This window comes from Scleropages formosus, chromosome 10 (genome assembly GCF_900964775.1).
Source record: "Scleropages formosus chromosome 10, fSclFor1.1, whole genome shotgun sequence".
In the NCBI taxonomy this organism is placed as follows: domain Eukaryota; kingdom Metazoa; phylum Chordata; class Actinopteri; order Osteoglossiformes; family Osteoglossidae; genus Scleropages; species Scleropages formosus.
The window spans coordinates 5,819,637-5,839,785 of record NC_041815.1 but is presented as its reverse complement, the minus strand read 5'-3'; the positions used below and the strand labels follow the sequence as shown (position 1 = coordinate 5,839,785).

Here is a 20,149-nt window from a genome sequence, read left to right as displayed (position 1 = left end):
CTTTGTCTGAGGTTTTTCATACAACTTACCTCATGAATAAGCTGAGGGATCTCTACATTAAGCTTCTACTCATTGTGACGTAGAGGTTGGATATACTAACAAATGGACAGATGTCTGGACACAACCGTGTTTGTGATTGTCAGACCCAGTGCGTTGAAGCCAAAGAAAATTTGCTCCAATTACAGGTGGTCCCCGATTGATGGTGGGGTTACGTTCTGCGAAACCCATCATAAGTCGAAAATATCATAAGTTGAAAATGCATTTAATACACATAATACACACCTCTGCGTGACAGACTGGGAGATGCGGATCGCTGCTGATGCTCGGCATCGTAAAAGAGTATCACACTGCATATTGCTTGCCCAGGGGAAAGAAAAAGAAAAAAAAAAAAAAAAAAAAGTCAAAATTCGAAGTATGGCTTCTACTGAATGTCTATCGCCAACTCAAAAGTATGATCATGAATCGGGGACCACCTGCATTCTAAAAGAGTTGGGATAACCCAGGAACAAAAGAAGTGCTGGACCAGGCAAAGATGTACATGTGAGTGAAAGTCAAATGAAGGGTCCACTGTGTTCTTTATGGTCCTTGACAATAATCTGGACAATCAGTGGAAAATCACAGCAAGGACAAGCCAACATCAGCAGCAGTTGGGATGGGAGTCAACAAATGCTCTCGAATCTGAATCAGCGGGCAAGACAAGAGGGAGGATGAGCCTTATGAGAAACGGCTGTTCCTTGCACAGAGGGAGGCAGTCACCAGCACGTTGTCCCCTCGCTTGTGTGGTGCTCCCGCTCCCTGAATTCGGGGACAATCATACTTCCAGGCCACAAGAGGGGGCCAGCATTCCCATCTTGCAAGCCCGGCTTCGAATGGTTTACTCAGCATCCTGTCACCGAACGCTGGCTTTCTCCCATCCTCAGGAGCCACAGCATGTGCTGGTTTTGATCTCACTCAGGTTTTAACAGTGTGTAGTAAGTCACTTTTTCCAAAGTTTCAGGTTACAGACGGGTACACCAAAAACTCCCTAAAATGTATCATTTACCTGTATTCTCTTACTCCTGCAGGGCAGTAGCTCTCAACACCGATGTACTCTAACAGAGCTAGCTATATTCATCAGCTATTACACAGATACACAACATTTTCTTCATCTAAGAAGCAGTAGTTGGGGGTGACAGTTGCAGCAGGAGGGGCTGACAATAAGCACAAGTCTGAAAATAATGATCAGACCCTACTCAGAAGAATTCCTGCTTCTTATTTGCAGCCTAAATCCTACACTTGGCCCCATAGGATGCATTTTAGTTACAGAACATCCTGCCTGTTTTACTTCACACATCTACCACAAGCACATACCCACCTTAGTTTTTTTTTTTTTTTTTTTAAATGTGACACAGAGCTCCTTTCTGCTGAAAAACACTACACCAGCACATGTGTTACGAAACTCAAATAGGGGACTCTGCATAAAGTCCCTCTTTTTTTGGTGCTGTAAGAGGCAGGGGGGAAGCTAAAACGATTGCCCATCGAAAAGCAACGCCTCCTCGCTCTCTTCTTCCCTCCATCGCATGGCAAGGAGGCGGCCGCAGCAGGAGAAGGAACACGCAAAGGATGGTGCGATGGTGTGAGCGAGCGCTTAATTAACAGGATGAGAAACCACCCCGTCTCCCTCTGGGGCCAGGAGGAGGCATAAGCCAGGTTTTCAGATGCCTGTTCACATCTCCCCAAGGCTGGGCGAGTGCTGACTCTCGCCGCCTGCTCTTCCGCTTTGATACGGGCGATTAAAAACAAGCACTTCGTTGTGTATGGTCTCGGCAGGCTAAAACCACATAACCACTTTGCTCCTGCCTCTGCGTCAAGGCCTGGTACAAACCGAGCAGGCAGGGCATGCTTTTGTCAAAAGAAGCAGAACTCACGGAGGACTTAGGCAGGACCGCAGAACTCACACTTTTCCTTTAAAGTCAGTGAAATACATTTCTGTCTCAAGATATACTTTTCCCATGTCATTCTCCATGGTATGGTATGTTTAAAGCTGATCCTGGGTTATTGCCAAATCAGGAATTCTCAAACTTTATTTTCTACCTGACCTCCTGACAGTTTTTCTCGCATCTGTATAAAGTGTGAGCTCTGAGGCTAAACTTTTTGATTGGGGGTGGTCTGGACTTCCTCCCTGACCACACCTGGGGAAGACTATTGCGGGGTGGAAAGATGCACACTGAGGAACTTCTCAATCCAGTGGACATGCTGCTCTACCTAAAGGCAGTGTCTGACATCAGTGGTGAACTAAACCCAACACTGTGTTGGGATGAACAACAGCATCTAGTGGAGGAGTTAAAGTTTCTTGGAGTCTTGATCTTGGGGAAAAGGGAAAAAGGAGATTGAAAGGCTGATTGGTGCAGCATCAGCAGTTCTATGGGCACTGTTTATTTGACTGTTTACATCTTTGATGGCAAAACGGGGACTGAGACTCTAGAGAAAGAGTTTGATCTATTGCTCAGTCTACATCATCACCTATGGTCATGGACTGTGAGTAATAACTACTAAAGAACAATGTCACACATATCCAGAGTTGCTGAGCTTGAGGAGCAAGATCAGTTGCTGCTCTTCTGGAGTGAGAAGAACAAATTGCAGTAATTCAGGCATGTTGTAAGAACAGACACACTGGAGAGATAATATTTCTCAGCTGCCTTGAGAATGCCTGAGGATCTCCCCTGAAAAAAGCTGGAGGCTGATTTCGGGAAAAGGAAGTTCTGGGCCTACCTGATCATCCTGCTACATCACGACCTTGACCAGGACAAATGGAAGGAAACTGACTGACTGACTGACTGACTGACTGCTGGGTTGCTGCTGTCCAAGAAGGCTACATATATTAAATATTTGTTGGAAGCAATCCACATTAAGTACTCAGGAACTATCATGCCACTTGTGCTTCACTGATAAGGTACGTAATTCACCTCGACTGTGACTGTGCATGCATGAGGATCAGAGGCTGTGGTATGACCAGCTGATGGAAGATTCAGGACATTTTTGGTCTTTGGTTGCTCCTAAAGGTGAACAAAGTACACTGCTGGGGTCACCTCAACCTCCACAAATGGGTAAGGGGGACCTTGAGAAGTGGTTCACTTGGACATATGGTCTAAGCAGTTGGTGGAAAAAGCATTATCTAGCAACCAGACATGGATGTGACCACAAGTTGCTAAAGCAATTTAGCAAGGTCTTACAATCATCTCCTGCCTCCAAAGTTAACAGGTCTGGAATCCTGGACATGCCAGCGGACCGACCCTTGGAGGACTTACAAAGTACAAAAAAAAAAAAAAAGATGTGTGCCAGTCATCTGAAAGGTGTTAAAAAGAGATGGCTCTGTAAAACTTATCCCATTAAACGATATTCTATAGCCTCATTAATATGGACCTTTCTTTAACCTCCCATTTCACATGAATAACAATACAATGTGCATCATGCCACATGCTCTTAATCTTCACAACCCCTCTATAAGGCTGCCGAACAACCATGGATAGAAGGGACGTACTGACTGTTTTCCACCGCCAAGGATAAAAAATATGTACATATTCAGAAGAACCAACATTATAGATTAATAATTTAGAATAGCGTTAAGGCAAACATCCCTGGGAAATGAGAGAATGACCTGAGCTCCCTTAAACTCCCGTTCATACAACACATATCAAAGAAACATCTCCTCTGACAGGTACAGCTTTCATAGTAGTATCCAACTGGGGTTTCAAATATTCTAAGCTGCTGGATGAAGCGTACTTGGAGAAGACATCCACTGAAAGCCTGAAGGGGGAGGGGGAAAAAAGAAAAAAAACAATAGCTTGTTGAAAAGTTCAAGACTGAGCGTATTTCAGTGGCTAGTGTTTTTGGTGGGGCAAATTGTACTGTTGAGGGTGGGAATGCTGGCATGGTTTCTTTGTGAGAGGCAAAACATTTAATGAGAAATTTGCTGTTTGCGGGGGAAGCCAGGGAACTTAAAGCCAGAGAGTCATGTGACATGACCCTGACGGTTCTGCTTAAATCTCTAAGATGTAAACTTCCAGTTTTATTCCCCCAAGGGTAAGCTATCCAAAAACATGACAAAGGCCTGGAATGAAGTGTCACAAGGCAGTAGGCAAGGTAGCCACCTCGCCACAAGCTGAAGATACCATGACCAGTCAAGGTGAGCAAGTCATCGTACACCACAACTCAGGGTACTCTAATGAATTCTTTACTCCTCTCTTCCTCTAGGCAAAGATGCACAAAAACATCTGATGTTTCGAACCGCCCTTTCAGCAGCGTCTCAAGGTAATGGCTCACTGTAGGCGACATTCATGTGGTGTGAACTCGCAAGAGGTGCCAAAAACAGCAGGGTGGATGCTAGCCGTGGTTACTGCCTTGGCAACAAAGATGAAAAATATAAGGCTGAAAAAGAACTACATGAGGAACCTGACAAAATGAAAGAGATTCAACACCTTACAAAGGGGTAAACTCTTCATCTACTCTAGATCTCTAGAGGAGTCCCTGAAACACCTCTGAACCACTTCAAAGTTTGTTTTGTTAAATTTGAGAGCTTGTAGCCAGGTGTGTCTGTGGCTCAAATACAGAACTGAGATATCGGTTGTCCTAAATTCTACTTCTTTTTCCACAGCTAAAAAAGGAATCTTCACTCTAAGCTCATGGCATAAAACTTTCTTCATACATTTCAAAAAGCAGTGTTTCTGTGTTCATGACCCTACAATCTTTCACAGCTCCCCAAGTCTTCTCAGTCTGAGATGGGGAGGGAGACATCCAACTTGGTGCCCTTCCCCTCTTCCACGCAACCAAACAGAGTTAAACCCATGTGGCTTGTTTTCGCATCTTCAAGATGTTGATCTTTGAAGGCTCTGAAAGTTTGGGGGAATCCTAACAAAACACAATCAATCTAATTGTGATCACTGTAACAAGATCTTTTTCGAATCACAAAATGATGTCATAATCCACCTGGTCAATACCAACTGGCTTTTTTTCTTAATTCCCTCGAATGCATAAATTCTAGGCTACACAGCACTTCCTTTCTGAACAAAAACTACCAAAAAAGCCTAAACTTCAAAAAAGGCTGCTTTTGAAACATCTTAGTTGAAATTTAAAGAGAGCGAGAAGTCAAATACTGGCTTGTGTCCCTCCTCCCCTGCTGGAGGTCCAGGTTCTTGGCAGAAGAGGCCCAGCCACAGCCTTGAGAGGCCTGGGGTTCTGTGCTGGTGACGGTCACTGGGTCAGGGCTGCAGGAGAGCTTGCTTTGTAAGAGAGCACTTCAAAGGCTCGGCCCCACTCCAGACTTGGTCTCAAGCCCATTGGAGCTGGACGGCACGCATCACCAAAGCAGCAGGAAACAGCTGTGGCTAAAAACGTGATGTCGACTGTGCCCTATGTGTCCATCATTCTTCAAATGGTGCAACATGATTGTCGTCTAAGCACTGGTAGTGCAGTCTTTGAATTCCCCTGAACACAATGTCTGGTCAAAGGAGAAAGCCCTCTTCTCAGAAGAAGCAAGTTGTTCTGCTGTAAAGAACATGGACTTGTAACCTGAAAGTTGCCAGTTTTAGCCCCACTCTCCACTACTGCGACAGAAGCACTGAGCAAAGTACTTCTCCTGAATTGCTCTGGTAATACTGTATACCCAGCTATATAAACAGGTCAAGTACTGTCATGCTTTTGATTTAAGCAACAAAACAATTATTCTTATTTTGTAGATTACTCAGTTGCTTTGTTCCAACTGACTTACTGCGTTGGACACGTTTATACAAACTTACTGTAGATATTATACTGCCTTACTGGAGATATTCAGAGGAAGTACTTTTATGAATGGAACAGAAACAGTAAACGTCCGTGGGTCATGAATCGGTAACCTTCAGGTTAGAAGTCCGGATCCTATTCACAACACTGCTTGCTGTGGTCCGACAGTAAAAGAGCTGGGACCACGGCATGGTGCCTTTTATTAAAAAAAAAAAAAAAAAGTTTACCAGGGGAAGGGGTTGTATCTCATCTGGCAACAAGTTCTCCTGATGGAAGCAAAACGGTTAACAATGGCTGGTCAGATGTTTCCTTAGACAAGAGTGTATATAAATCAAAGTTTTTTGACCAGGTTGAAATATGGAAAAAACGTAAACACAGAGACGACAACAATCAGTTCCCCAGATGCATTCCTATATGTATGACATTTGTAATGCTGGGCAATTTTTTTGAGACGTAGGAAATCCCGCTCTTACTGATGTGAGACATGAGCCTTACAATAATGGGTGCATCCATTTGAATGCAGAGAGGAGGGATGAAAAAGAACACCTAACACTGAAGTCGACACCAGTCAGAAAATCATGTGTGTATTTACAGTAGCACTGATCAGAAGAGTCTAGTAGAGGTCACCACCCAAGTAATACTAATCTATTGCTGTTCCTCCTTCTTTACAACCCTCTCGCTGTTCTTCATGCTACCCAGAGCAATCACAACAAAGAACCACCTCAATTCATCTGAGCTGCCACATCTGAGGAGCCTACAGGTGTCTGTTAGAAGTCAATGCGTGGTCTGGCTGAAATGCTAGAGACCAGCTGTCTGTTGAAATGGTCCTGCAAAGATCAGAGCCAATTCCACACAAAACAAACGTGGTGACGGCTGCTCAAGTTAAACCAAGATGAGAACGTGAAAGTATCGCCATAGCAACGTTGCATCACAGTCTGCAGCTTTTCGAGGCCATATACCTCTGACTCCTCAAACTCCTTAAAATTCTGAACTCTTAACTTTACAAACACTCACAGAACAAACAAAATACGTATAAGCCAGATGCAGGGATAATTATCTACTCAACCTGTCTCTTGTTGGGTCCAAGGCTACACAAACACTAAGCAACTTTATTGCATCTGAGTGCATCCTCCTTCAAAAGTGTGGTCTTGGGCACTGTGGCTCACACACGGGAACACGCCACGAAGCACACATCTGCACCGGATAAGACTTTCGGGAGGAAAAACAAGAAGAGAAAGTTTGGGTGTGATCCACATTTCTCTTTACAAATCTAGATATTTAATTCAGCAATTCATTCTAAATATACACCTTAATGTTCAGACTACATCCTCTAACTTTTTAGGATTTAAACACTCAGCCTGACCCTCCTTAACCACTCACATAATGTGCTGCCCTTGCCAGATGTCAAATGAGAGGAGAGTAGCTCAGGAGGACACGGGGTAAAGGATACTTCCCGGGCATTTCTACTGCCACCCTGTAGCTGCTGTAGCTCTGGGAGGGGTGGAAGTTGAAGATGAAGACCACACTTGCCCTTTCAAAGATGATGACCTTGTCACCCTCGTGCTTGGCTGTGATATAGGCCTGATGAAAAAGACAGGGCACAAGTGCCATTTTTTAACATATCATTCCATACACATTTAACAGAGTAACAAAACGCCTTCGTAAACACCATGAAACTTTCATTAAGAATAATGGAAATCCATGTGAATTGACACGCTGTCATTGGGTTCATGAAGTCACTTTTGATGCCACTGACATCAGCTTTTATTTCGAATGACAACGTTGATTTGAAGTACGCTGTCCTTGAGGTGTGCTGACACTTTTAAGTGTTAAAGTGACAGACGTTTATGCCAGTTGACAAAGTTCTACTTTGTGCTTTTCATTATGTTAGAATGACAAAGTTTGTCACAACTGAAAAAGGTGTGCAGCTTAGACAGAACAATTAATCAAGGCAGCAGGGAAATAAACAATGGGATCTTCAGAGGAATTTTGTGATACCGTCACAATGAGCTTTGGGGGGGAAAAAACTACTCTGAACCTTTGACAGTAAGACAATGTGTCATGCAATTTCTTCCTCTATCCCAGAAACGTGGCTTTCATATTCATGTTGTCCTATTGAAAGCGTGCCTCCTCAATCCTCTTAAATTAGCACAGCCATGAGTGACTTTGTGTTATCGCAGCTCTTTTTCCTCTTTGCAGGATAGGGTATCTCTGAAGGCTTGGTCCTACTTAAAACAGCACAATACCCTCAGGTAGCTGCACACCAGCAATCCAAAACAAACCGGGGAAGCAAAGGGCCGACAAACAACGGATCGACAGGTACGCGAATGTGAAATGTGAACCATGCGCATTCTTCGACTGTTAAAGCTCATAGTAAAAATTCTAAAATTCCTTTTGCAGAACTCAATGGAGTTCAAATTAAAGGTGTGACTGAATGGTAAGTGAACCGTTATTCTTTACGAATAGAAGAGCAGGGGGTAAAAGGATGCAAAGATCGGCTCGGCAGCATTTGATGGTTCACAGTCATAAAGTCACCATTTCCCCGCGAAGTGGATAACTAATAAAGTGTCACCGGTGGAGATTATCTGTGTGAACCAGCCAGCTGCTTTTAGCTCCTAGCTCTTGCTGCCAGTCTCCAAGAGTGATGTGTGCTCTAGGGAGACAGATAGCAGCCGTCTCTACGCTTCCCAGGGGTGGGGGACTGAGCTGACACTCAAGCTGTTCGGCCACCAAACTTCCGCAAACTTCGTGCTGCTCTAGATCTACGAAGCTCTTGTGAGATTTTCCTCAGTATTCCACCAAGGCACAGCTGTGTGACACCCCGGTACAGTGTGAGTAGCAAGTGAAATAAGAACACAGAGTTCTGAATACGAATGGCAAAAAAGAAGAAAAGGTAACCGAACTTCTGCAAGTACGATACCGCACTCGGTAGGCTATGAAGCATTTTAGTTTGCGAGTGCGTGTATAGGTGGGACGTTTCCGTGCGTACTCAAGAGTTTGCGGTTGGGGGGTCATTTCTGTTTCTGTGTGTGCATTTGTGTATGCAACGTTTTTCAAACCGTGTGGAGACATCCCACCATGATAAAATGTCAGCTTTAACAAAAAAAAAAAGAAAAATAAAGTGCCAAAATTTCCAAGTTTACCTGGGACAGAGTTAAGAATAATTTACTTTAACTGAAATAACTTGTGTAGCTGATGACAGATACACAACCAGGTGTGTGTGTGTGTGTGTGTGTGTGCGCGCATTCCTGTGACCGTGTGCCCTCACCGGCGGTGATGCCAGCCAACCGTACTTGTCCTCAGTATGGTTCATTTCGCGGTCGAAGGCGTACAGCTGGCGGTACCGGAGGTGGTCCGTGTCAACCAGGTTGTACTGCCGACGGGCGTAGTGGTAGCTCTCGTTGTTCCCTTTCCGAGGGAAGTCCAGCCACTCCGGATGGCCAAATTCATTACCTGGAAATCAGGAGACAGAAGGTAAAAATTTTAACCATCGGCCGTGTGCAGGAAAGGGCTAGTCTACAAGGACACTGTTGGTGCAAATGAGAAAAGGCTATCGTACTTTTTCCTGCAAGCTGCAAACACACACACACACACACACACACACACACACACACACACATCTAAGAGAACCCAACCATCTCATACAGAATAAAAGAAATGCGCTGCAGAAAATTTCCACCTCTAAGGTTTCATTTCAGCAAATGCATTCAGACAAGAGAAAGACAAACCGATTAAGGGAAACAGAACGTATGCCACATACATCAATTTAAAAGCAAGGCCAAAAATGTAAATAGCCTGAAAACATCCAGTGACAGGTTTTATTTGGGTTTCTACTGAGCCCTTTACAACTTTACAAGCTGTCTATATGATAGTACTGGCACATTGTGCTAAGAAAGAACTTTAAAATACGATCCATCATTTTTCATCTGCCATCTGGGATCCGTAAGGAATTTGATGTATACGGATCTGAGCTCGGAATTTCACATCCATAGTTACGTACCTGAAAAATGTGCAAACACAGGCGGTTAGTACGCCTTTGGTCTGTCTAAACCAGGACATTGTTTACAGAACCACTTGCTGACACCTGGGTTAAAAATGCACTCGGAGACTGTGGAGTCCTGGCAAATTGAAAAAGGTACCTTGCACACTCATCACTTCTTTGGTGGTCCTGGATCTAACTCCTGAATCAATGCTGCCAATCAGTCGAAATGAATGACACGCGCCTGGTCCGGCTCATAGTCCCGATATTTCGCAGGGTGTGTGAAGGTAGTTTGTCTCCACATGCAAGGTGGATGTCCATACAGGACAACTTAAAGGCTAAAGAGCGACAAGGTTTTGAGCCTAGTAAAGCTGTTTCCCAGGCTCAAGCAACTGTTTTGCAAGACAAATCATAACTTCTGAACTTCAGTGTGACAAACCATAAAAGACTCTTTTTAACACTGGGCTGTTACAAACAATACTTTTATATTAACTCCTTTTAAGCTCATACCTTTGTGTAAGATTAATTACATTGCTGGAAACATCATCTGAAACCACTTGTCCCATATGGGGTCACGGGGAGCCTAACCTGACAACAAAGGGTGAAAGGCTGGAGGCGGAGGGGACACACCCAAGATGGGACACCAGTCCGCCTCAAGGCACCCCAAGCGGGACTTGAACCCCCGATCCACAGGAGAGTAGGACCTAGTCCAACCCACTGCGCCACCATGACCCCCATTGCTAGATATAGTGTATGAAACTACCTACAATCATTTTCCAGCTAGAAAAATGTGTTACACAACCACTCACACGCATTCACTAAGAGCAACCTGGAATGAATGCCTTTGGACTGAGAGGAAACATATGCAAATGCAAACTTAGTTGGATTCCAACCCAGTTCTGAAACAACAGCCCAGAAGAGGGCTAGAGCCCGCACTACATGCCATACTGCTGTGGCCAAAATTTTGTAAAAGCCAGTACTTTATTAACAAGTAGCTTTCCACAGTGTAAGTGTTTTTTGGCTTGGATTATTCGTTGAAACAATCGAGAACGTGCAACGGAAATATGAAAATGATTAAGATGAGACTTTGTTCCATTATGGACATATATTCAGTATTTGTACGCTGAAAGTGGGGTGCGCAGAGGCGCAGTGGGTTTGGCCGGGTCCGGGTTCGAGTCCCGATTGGGGTGCCTTGTGACAGACTGGTGTCCCGTCCTGGGTGTGTCCCCTCCCCCTCTAGCCTTGAGCCCTATGTTGCCGAGTAAGGCTCTGGTTTGCCGTGACCCTGCTTGGGACAAGCGGTTTTAGACTGTGTGTGTGTGTGTGTGCGCGTGTGTGTAATTGTTAACTTATGCTAATTGTAGTTTCAGCACACACACACACACACACACACACACACACACACACACACACACACACACACACACACACACAATGGCTGAATTGCTTGTCCCAAGGGGGGTCATGGCAAACCGGAGCCTAACGCGGCAACACAGGGCGCAAGGCTAGAGGGAGAGGGGACACACCCAGGATGGGACACTAGTCCGTCGTAAGGCACCCCAAGCAGGACTCGAACCCCAGACCAACAGAGAATAGGTCCTGGCCAAGCCCGCCGGGCCCCTATGCCAACCCCCCGCAGTTAACAATTAAGCATCCAAAATTTTATCATTCTGAGCTGAAGTGTAGGAAGAAAAACAATCAATTCTGTGCACTGGAAATTTCAGGTGGCTCATACATCAGGACAGTATGACGTTAACAACAAATGAACGATATATAATCTTTTTCCTTCTTGCACTCTCCCTGTTGCAAACGTGTAATACGCTGTAGAAAGACAGATTAGATGGCCTTTTAGCGATGCAGTACACTCTCCAAACCGCAGGCACAAATAATCCATGTATTCACAACCACGAGATAACGGATCTTATCTGAAATGTCTGTGCTTGTGGATACCTTTAACAGACCTCAGAAATGGGAAATTAAACTTGCACACATCCCTGTCACAGATAAATGTCCATCCTGACATTTAAGGCACACTGCCATGGAGAAAAGTTTCACGTTACAAAAACAGACTATTGTTGCCCTTCTAAGGACAGCATGTGGTGTCACTCGGACTCCAGTCACCCACGTTAAAGCAGTAGGTTTGGCAAGAAGCAGAGGAACGTTAGGATATGAATTGTAAATTCAAACGATAAATTATCAAGAAATAAAACAGACTAGCATTAAAAGGACAGCAATGCTAAAAACTTTGCAAATTAAAAAATAAAAAAAAAAAGCCAAAAAGGTCTGAAGCTGAATCCATTTTTACATACATTTTATTCATTTAGCTGACACTTTTCTCCAAAGCGACTTACAATGTTGAGATTAGAATTATTAGAGTTACAAGCTTACAACTATTTTACCCATTTATACAGCTGGTTAATTTTACCAGAGCAATTTAAGGTAAGTACCTCGCTCAAGGGTACTACAGCTAGAGGTGGGGATCGAACCTGTGGATCCGAAGACAGTAACTCTAACCACCAGCTGCCCCCTAGAACCCTTTCACTCTGTAAGTCCAGAAAGCCTGCAACATCAACGGTTGATAATCGCCACTGAACATTCAATGAATTCCCCTTCCCACAGACTTTAATTGTGCAGTTATTTCAAAACGCCAGTCCTTGCTTGCGCCCTTGCGCCGCATCCATCATCGGACGTTAGTCTCAATGGCTCGAAGCACGGGCCGGAGTTTGTCACTCTGCCTCCAAAAAAAAAAACTGCTTCTCCGTGCACATTCTAGAGTAATGACATTCATGAGCTCAAAAGAGGATCGCTTGAAAGGGAGACTAAACAAAAGCGAAAGAGAAAGATGGCAGGGACGTGTGACGGAGTGAGGAACACATTTGAGAGCCAAACGCGGAGCGGCGTGCCGATTGACAGGACGGGCGATGCTCCTGTCAGCCGGAGTGATGAGATAATGAATCCGTCGTCTAGTGACAAGACGGCATCATAAAATAACAGTTGAGAAAATTGAATTCTATGGGGGAGACGCACGCAGTGACAACAAAGGGTGGGGAGCGGGAGGTGGGGGGGGAGGCATAACAGTAAAGCAAGTTGTTTATTCAGTACAGGATGGAGAGGGTGACCATGTGAAGGGGGAAGGACAAGGAGGAGATATGTCGCATTGTAATAAAACACATTAGACAGCTATTAACACCACCAAAGCCGGAGAGATTGCCTCATAGGGAACATAAACTGAAGCACGCTGATAGGAGAAGGTCACGTGTACGAATCCTTCCTTCGCTGTGGATTTCCTATACGTAATAAAGCAAACGCAAGGATGTGCCGGTGCACACCACTCCCTACATGCAAAGAACAGCTAAGAATTCCGAGACATCTCTGAAATATGTGCCGCGGCCATCTATAAATATAAAAATCAATGATTCATATATAGTGCGGGGGCGCGGTGGCGCAGCGGGTTGGACTGGGTCTTGCTCTCTGGGGTTCGAGTCCTGCTTGGGATGCCTTGCGATGGACTGGCGTCTCATCCTGGGTGTGTCCCCTCCCCCTCCAACCTTACACCCCGTGTTGCCAGGTTAGGCTCCAGCTCCCTGCGACCCCCGTATGGGAGGAGCGGTTTCAGACGATGTGTGATGATAATGATGATTCTTAAATAGCACCAAGAGACAGTCAATAGATAGCATACAGTTTTTAGTCAATGCATAACATTGTACAACACTTTACATGACAGACAGGAAGGTGTCCAATGGTTTATACAACATTCAACAGTTAAGACAGATTTATCTATGTTCAACAGACACAGACTGCTATCACCAGTATAATTTAACTAGGTTCTGGAATCATAAAAGCTGACAGCAGACTAGGTAATAGAATATTCCTCATTAATTATTTAAAATTAATTTAATTAAACATGTCAAAGAATTATTTGTCAGGAAACCTGCACCGAACATTTCACATCTTCACTTCGTTTTGCAGTCTTACTTGGGGAGGTTCAAGACTTTACACACAAAGCTACCCCTGACCTGTGGGACGATGGCATGGGTTCGCAAGGGGATCAATCAGGAATGAATTAAGATGTTTGTCTTTAATTTTATGGCCGTGCTCCTCGCTGCCCTGGTGTTGGAGCCCCATGCCCCAAGGTTGCAGAAGATTCAATTAACCTGATAAAAGGAGGGCTTTTCAATTCCTCTGAAAGATCAGCGCAATGCTGGTGTGATCTAATGTTTCCTTATGTCCTCAAAACTGGTGGGAAAAAATTTCAACCGTCATCTCCTCGCTGCTGGAATAATCACCCAGCCGGGTCTTCCATTACTGCTCTGCCTCGCTTGGTGTTTTAAAGCAAGCACTGTTTTCATAAACCTTAATCTCAGTTTTTTTAATTTAGCAACTATGCAGAGATTCTTTTATCCAGCCCAAAGCAGATTACACCGCTTACAGGTTTAAGCGGGACCCTCATACTTAAAAAAGCGGTTGAGTTACTGAAGAAATTCAGGTTCAATACCTTGATCAACGGTGAACAGCTGAGCCTCGCCTGTGTAATGTGTATCAGTCCTCTACTGCTACAAAAGCGGTTGCCTCTATACACTACATTCTCCTTATATTTCAGATAATGAGAGTTTCAAGGTCTTTTGAAGATGGCCATACTTGAAAGTCTCAAACATCCTGGCTGCCGTTTTGGTTTAAAAACATACAAGGTTTCTAGAGGATTGACGCCTCAAATTGATTTCCTTGCTTCAGCACCTTTTTCCTCATTCAGCCCAGGCTAAGTGACTCTGCCACTGACAGGTTTGTTCAGACTCGAGCATTGTTACAAGTTCCCAGGACAGTGATCTGATTTCTTTCAGTTCTGCTCCTCAGACCTCTTGCATGTCCATCACAAAGAGAGGTAGACGGCATACCTGAACTGTTTCCGCGACAATGTTTAGGAATACTGACATTTGTATAATTACTTCCCTTTGCTAGGGATAGAGGTGTAGTTAACTGTTAATTCAATTATTTAGTTATTAACAACCAGGCCCCAATGAGAAGTGTTCACACAGTGCCTTAATTCTACATTTTTACATTGGGTATTAATGCTGCCTTACACTGGGAGACAGAAGTTACAGTCTGGAATTCAACTCTTGATTTACACTTATTTATTTAGCAGACACTTTTTTCCAAAGCGACTTCCAATGAACTCTATGTAGTGTTATGAACCCACACACCTTATTCACCAAGGTGACTTACACTGCTAGATACACTACTTACACTGGGTCACTCATCCATACATCAGTGGAACACACTTTGTCACTCACACACTATGGGGGAACCTGAACAGCATGTCTTTGGACTGTGGGTGAAATTCAGAGCATCTGGAGGAAAGCCACACAGACACAGGGAGAACATGTAAACTTCACACAGACTGAGCAGGGATCGAAGCCACATTCTCTCGCACGACAGCAGCGCTACTCACTCTGCCACCGCGCTGTCCACATCGTTTGACTCATTTCCTCTATAGGATCAATGTTTCTTAGCAACATGCTTCTGCAGTGTCTCACCCATGAAGTTCAGGTAGCCTTCTCCTCCCAGGCCATGGGTGAGCAGTCGGATCATCTTGTGTAGCTGAATGCCTCGGTCAATGACAGCGGTCATGGGGATGAAGGTGCTCATGTTGGTGTACATCTCCTTGTCCATCAGCCAAAAGGCCAGGGTCTTGTCTCCAACAAGCGCCTAGGATGAAGCAAGAACGAGTGGACAACGATTAGCAAAGGGATGGACCGATTTAAAGATAGAACAGTAGGATTGTTAGTGAGGAATGTAAAAGGAGATGGACAAAGAAATGGGTGGAGTGATGGACAGAGAAAGGGAAAGAGTCAACAATGGAGAGATTATAAAGGGGACGGACAGGGAGAGAAAGACGTGGAGATACAGAAAGGGATGGAAAGAGGCAATAGCAACAGGCAGAAATGCAGAAAAAGGTAGAGAGAGATTAATACAGACAGATCTCAGACAGGCAGAGAGACATAACATTTTACGCATACATAGATAAACTCATATACTGCCCTTAAAAGTCACTGTGGATCTTACTGTGGCTTGTACACCATGCATGGAGCCATAGACCCCTAGTTCAGACCACTACTTCGCTGTACTCTATGGATACATACAGTAGCTCTAAAGACCTCTTTGAACTGCAGCCTTAGACCAAATGAAGCAGTCCTCAGCAGCAATGCCTTTTTTCTTGGAACTCTGGTTCAAGCTTTTATTTGTTCCAGTCAAGTAAAAAAAGCAGGGCACAAGAGCTACAAGCGGGTCTCTAAGCTCAATAAGCATAAATAGACTGCATTTTTTCCACTCTTGTACCTTTCTCAGATTTTTGAAAATAAGTTGCTCACTGGTCCAGAAATTCCAAAATGTTCAAAAACAACAAACTTAAAAGGGATAAAGGATGACCCATCTTTATGACTCATGAAAGCTATTCATCTATGGGCCGCCCTTTCATGCACGTAGCAGTATGTACGCAGGGCACGAAAGGGTACCTGGTCGTGGCTCTCGGCATATGAAATGCATTTTTCCCCGTATCGCCGGTTAGTCAGAGTGTACACGATGTTGCCGATGTTCCAGTCCTCATCCTTGTACTCCTTCAGGATCTGCCATACAAAAAGAGAAAGAAAGGCTATAGATGATTTATGACAAATATGCGAGATGAACCCTGTCTTTAGGCTGTTTATGGCCAGAGGATCAGCCCCAAAACTGAAAGTGGTGGAAGGGGGGAAAAAAACTGAAAATCACAGGCATGCTTTGGCAAGAGCTAATTAAAAGAAAAACACACACCGCAAGGAAATCCCAAATGTGATTCTTTACCCATGTGTTGACCAAGCACCAACCGACGCCCAGAAGTACTTGTCCCAAGCGGGGTCGCGGCAAGCCAGAGCCTACCCTTCAACACAGAGTGCAAAGCTAAACGGGAAGGGACACACCCAGGACGGGATGTCAGTCCGTCGCAAGGCACCCCAAGCAGGGCTCGAACCCCAGACCCGCCATACAGCAGGCACCGGCCAACCCCCCTGCGCCACCACGTCCCCCATGTATTGACCTTCTCAGGAAAATGTGGAGAGGAGCAGGGTTGTCCTCTTCCTGTAGAGTATCGATTTACAATCTGCAGGGAATCTCCCACATACACCCTGCTGCCCAACATCGCCCCAACATCGAACACGCGAAACTGGCTGTCAGGACGCTCTTGAGAACAAACAACCAGTTTTGCATAATTCTCCAAAAACCGTTACTAAAACTCTTACTTGGTTCATGCGTGCTCCGCGCTCTTGGAAGTGCAGCTTGTTAAGAAGCGTGTATAAAAACAAAACCTTGACTACGTCCGCTGCATCAACATGTTCTTGTGATTCCATTCCTGCGATGCACATCACAGCGTTTCCAAGGAAACATCATCTGTACAAAGATTTGAAACTCTAGGCAGCAGCTCTGGCCAAACAGACAAATAATCCCATCCATTACAGCGCTCAGCCAAGAGACTCAACAGCACAGCGGGCACAGAGTCCTTCTCCTGGCCTGGCGGGAGACTAGCAAGTTCATCGCTGCGATTGGGGACGACAGGTGACGGACAGGTGGGGGAATCTTTTCATTAAAGAGTCGCCTTTAAAAAGGGGGCGCAATCGATAGCGGCAAAGAGCAAATTGTAACAATCAATGTGGCCATGTTGGACTGGCAGGTCCTAAGAAAAGCGGGCCTTTCTCTTTTTTCCTCTACTTCTTTGTCTTTCTCGCTCTTTGTCTCGGAGGTACTGCACAGGGAATCAAATTGGATTACGAGAATTATTTTCGCAGAAGTAGCGTTGTGGTCTTGTTGTGGTCGACGACATGATCATCCACGGATTCTTTCAGAAATAACTCGCAGAAGATAAATCGTAGGCAAGATTTTCCGTGTGCATGAACTGCTTACGTGAGCAAAACTGTATCTGCGTGTAACTGTGCTTGACAACTTCGGTTCTGCCTCAGGCAGTGAAACACTGACATGTAATTAATGACGCAGTGTCGATCAGATCATTCATTCAAAAGTGCATGCATGTGCATGTACTACGGATGCAATGAGAGACTCAGGTGTGTTGGGCAAAACACTATTTGTGATTATTCCGGAAGACAAGCTAGCCCCTTAATATGATTACGAATGGCACTCTTCCAAAGCCGAGCGTGTAAGCGGTACCACAAGGAGGCAGAACGGCTGCAGGTTAAACCCCATGAGATGATACACAGCATCTTGGACTCAAGGTGACATGGCACTTAGAAGTTATAGTTCTCTGGGAACCAAGGTGGCAGAAGTGCGCTTTCGAAAAAATAATCAAAAAAATATTGGAAACAAACCACAAAAAAAATCATGCAAAGTTCATGCATCAGGTGTTGGTCAATTTTCAGTGTAAGCAATGTCCAATTAATCAGTGAAAATTGGTGATTACTCTAAGAACTGTGTTTCTGGCATTAATTTAGAGACATCTAAACACATTTACTTATCAAGCAGACACTTTTTCTCCAAAGCAACTTCCGATGAACTCTATGTAGTGTTACCAACCCACAGACCTTATTCACCATGGTGACTTACACTGCTAGATACACTACTTACACTGGGTCACTCATCCATCCATACATCAGGGGAACACACTCTCTCTGTCACTCGCACACTATGGGTGAACCTCAACAGCATGTCTTTGGACTGCGGGAGGAAACCCATGCAGACACGGGGAGAACATGCAAACTCCACACAGACCGAGCAGGGATCAAACCCACATTCTCTCGCACCACCCAAGCACTGAGAGATAGCAGCGCTACTCGCTGTTCCACCATGCCGCCCACTGTGCCCGACCTCATAAGACCTCACAAGTGTACTTGCTATGAACATGATGCTACAAACAAGACATTAAAATGTTAATAGACAGTTTGATGATTGGGGTCTCCCAGCAGATTAGGACAGTTCATGTTATAAGAGCTGTCAAAACATGCTTGTAACAAAGCCGTTGCTGTTTTAAGAAGCACTTTACACCAGTTTGAAATTGGTTGAGTGAAAAGAACAAATTCTAAATTAAAAGGGCATATTCGCACAATGCAAGCGGAAAAAACAAACCTGCTTCGCTCTGTTTTATACATTGACATTCATTTAGCCGACGCGTTTGTCCACGTGACTTACAATGAATGCCATGTAGTATTTAGCTCACACCTTTTCATCGAAGGTGATTTACAGACCTAGCCAACTACAGCAGACTACCTACAGTCAATCGCTCATCGATAGACCAGGGCAACACACTCTCAGACGTAGAATGGGCGAAGGGTGGGTCACCATTTCACTTGAAACTCATGTCTGGATTGGAGGACACAAGAGCACCTAGAAGAAAAAACTGCAAACACAGGAAGAACATGCAACCAGCATGCAAATCGGGCTGCGATCGAACTCGTGTCCTCTCGCACCGTCCAGGTGCTGCGAGACAACCGTTGAGCTGCCCAATTCACACAAAACCCGTGGATACAAATACAGATCCAAAGCAGCGTAATTGTATTCTTAAAGTCACTTTTATGACAAAATTGCTTCCGAGAATCTGTGGCAGTAGGTCTGTTTCCAGGCCAAGGACCCCTTATCTTTCCAATCATACACGCGCACCTATCTATTACAGCTGGGAATAAAGACCTGTGTTGTACCGCTGAGCCTCTGGAAGTCTACCAATTAAGACTGACAGCATTTTAAATAATTAATCTGATACAATCAGCCAAACTTGTGCGGTGCACCTTATCTGGCATCCTTTATTGCAATGTCTTCATTTTTCCATGGGCTGTCGGCCACGAGCGCTCCTTGCAACCCCCAAATGAGTCGTATTAATCAGGCAGGCAGGTGAGGGATACAGAGAGGAGACGTGGGGCAAGACACCCCTGTCGACAAGCGAGCCTTGGTATCAGCTGAGCTGCAGCCCACCCCCAACTTTCGGCGTAAGCTATTCTAAACAGACTGGCTGTTTTAGGCCAGAGATCGGAACCCCAGTTGTCGCTCAATTCGCCCTTACCGCTAGGTTCAACGCCTTCATTATTCATCAAAACAGACCATCATATATTAATATTTCATAGTCACCTATTTATATACCCACATATTTGCTGAAGCAATTCACATTAAGAGTTTTCCTTGAGGGTTCAACAGCAGAGCCCGGCTTGCCACTTGAGTACGCAATCTCGACCCCCCGACAGCAAACTTTCTGCAGTGCGGTAGTAAAGGCAAGATAAAAAATAATTCCATAGTAATAATGAAAAAGCAAAAAAACGGTAGGGGAGCACCTTAGCAAGAAATCTGCTTTTCATTTTAAAATGGAAAAGCATTAATTTGCAGATTAATAGGAGATCGCCATCAACACCTCACCACTTTGCTGTCACTTTAACCAATGACATACCTTTCTTG

The 20,149-nt window shown here is 44.6% G+C and overlaps 1 protein-coding gene across 1 annotated transcript in view; it reads right to left on the bottom strand.

Moving 5' to 3' along the window:
• The window catches only part of gbe1b (glucan (1,4-alpha-), branching enzyme 1b), a 79,863-nt gene that overhangs the window by 9,182 nt on the left and 50,532 nt on the right, over nucleotides 1-20,149 (bottom strand). Inside the window, exons 11-14 of the mRNA XM_018764775.2 lie at nucleotides 16,246-16,356; nucleotides 15,268-15,439; nucleotides 9,026-9,210; nucleotides 7,208-7,338 (exon numbers count right to left, since the gene is read on the bottom strand). Of these exons, the coding sequence (XP_018620291.2) occupies nucleotides 7,208-7,338; nucleotides 9,026-9,210; nucleotides 15,268-15,439; nucleotides 16,246-16,356 (599 nt within the window). The remainder of the gene's footprint in view (nucleotides 1-7,207; nucleotides 7,339-9,025; nucleotides 9,211-15,267; nucleotides 15,440-16,245; nucleotides 16,357-20,149) is intronic.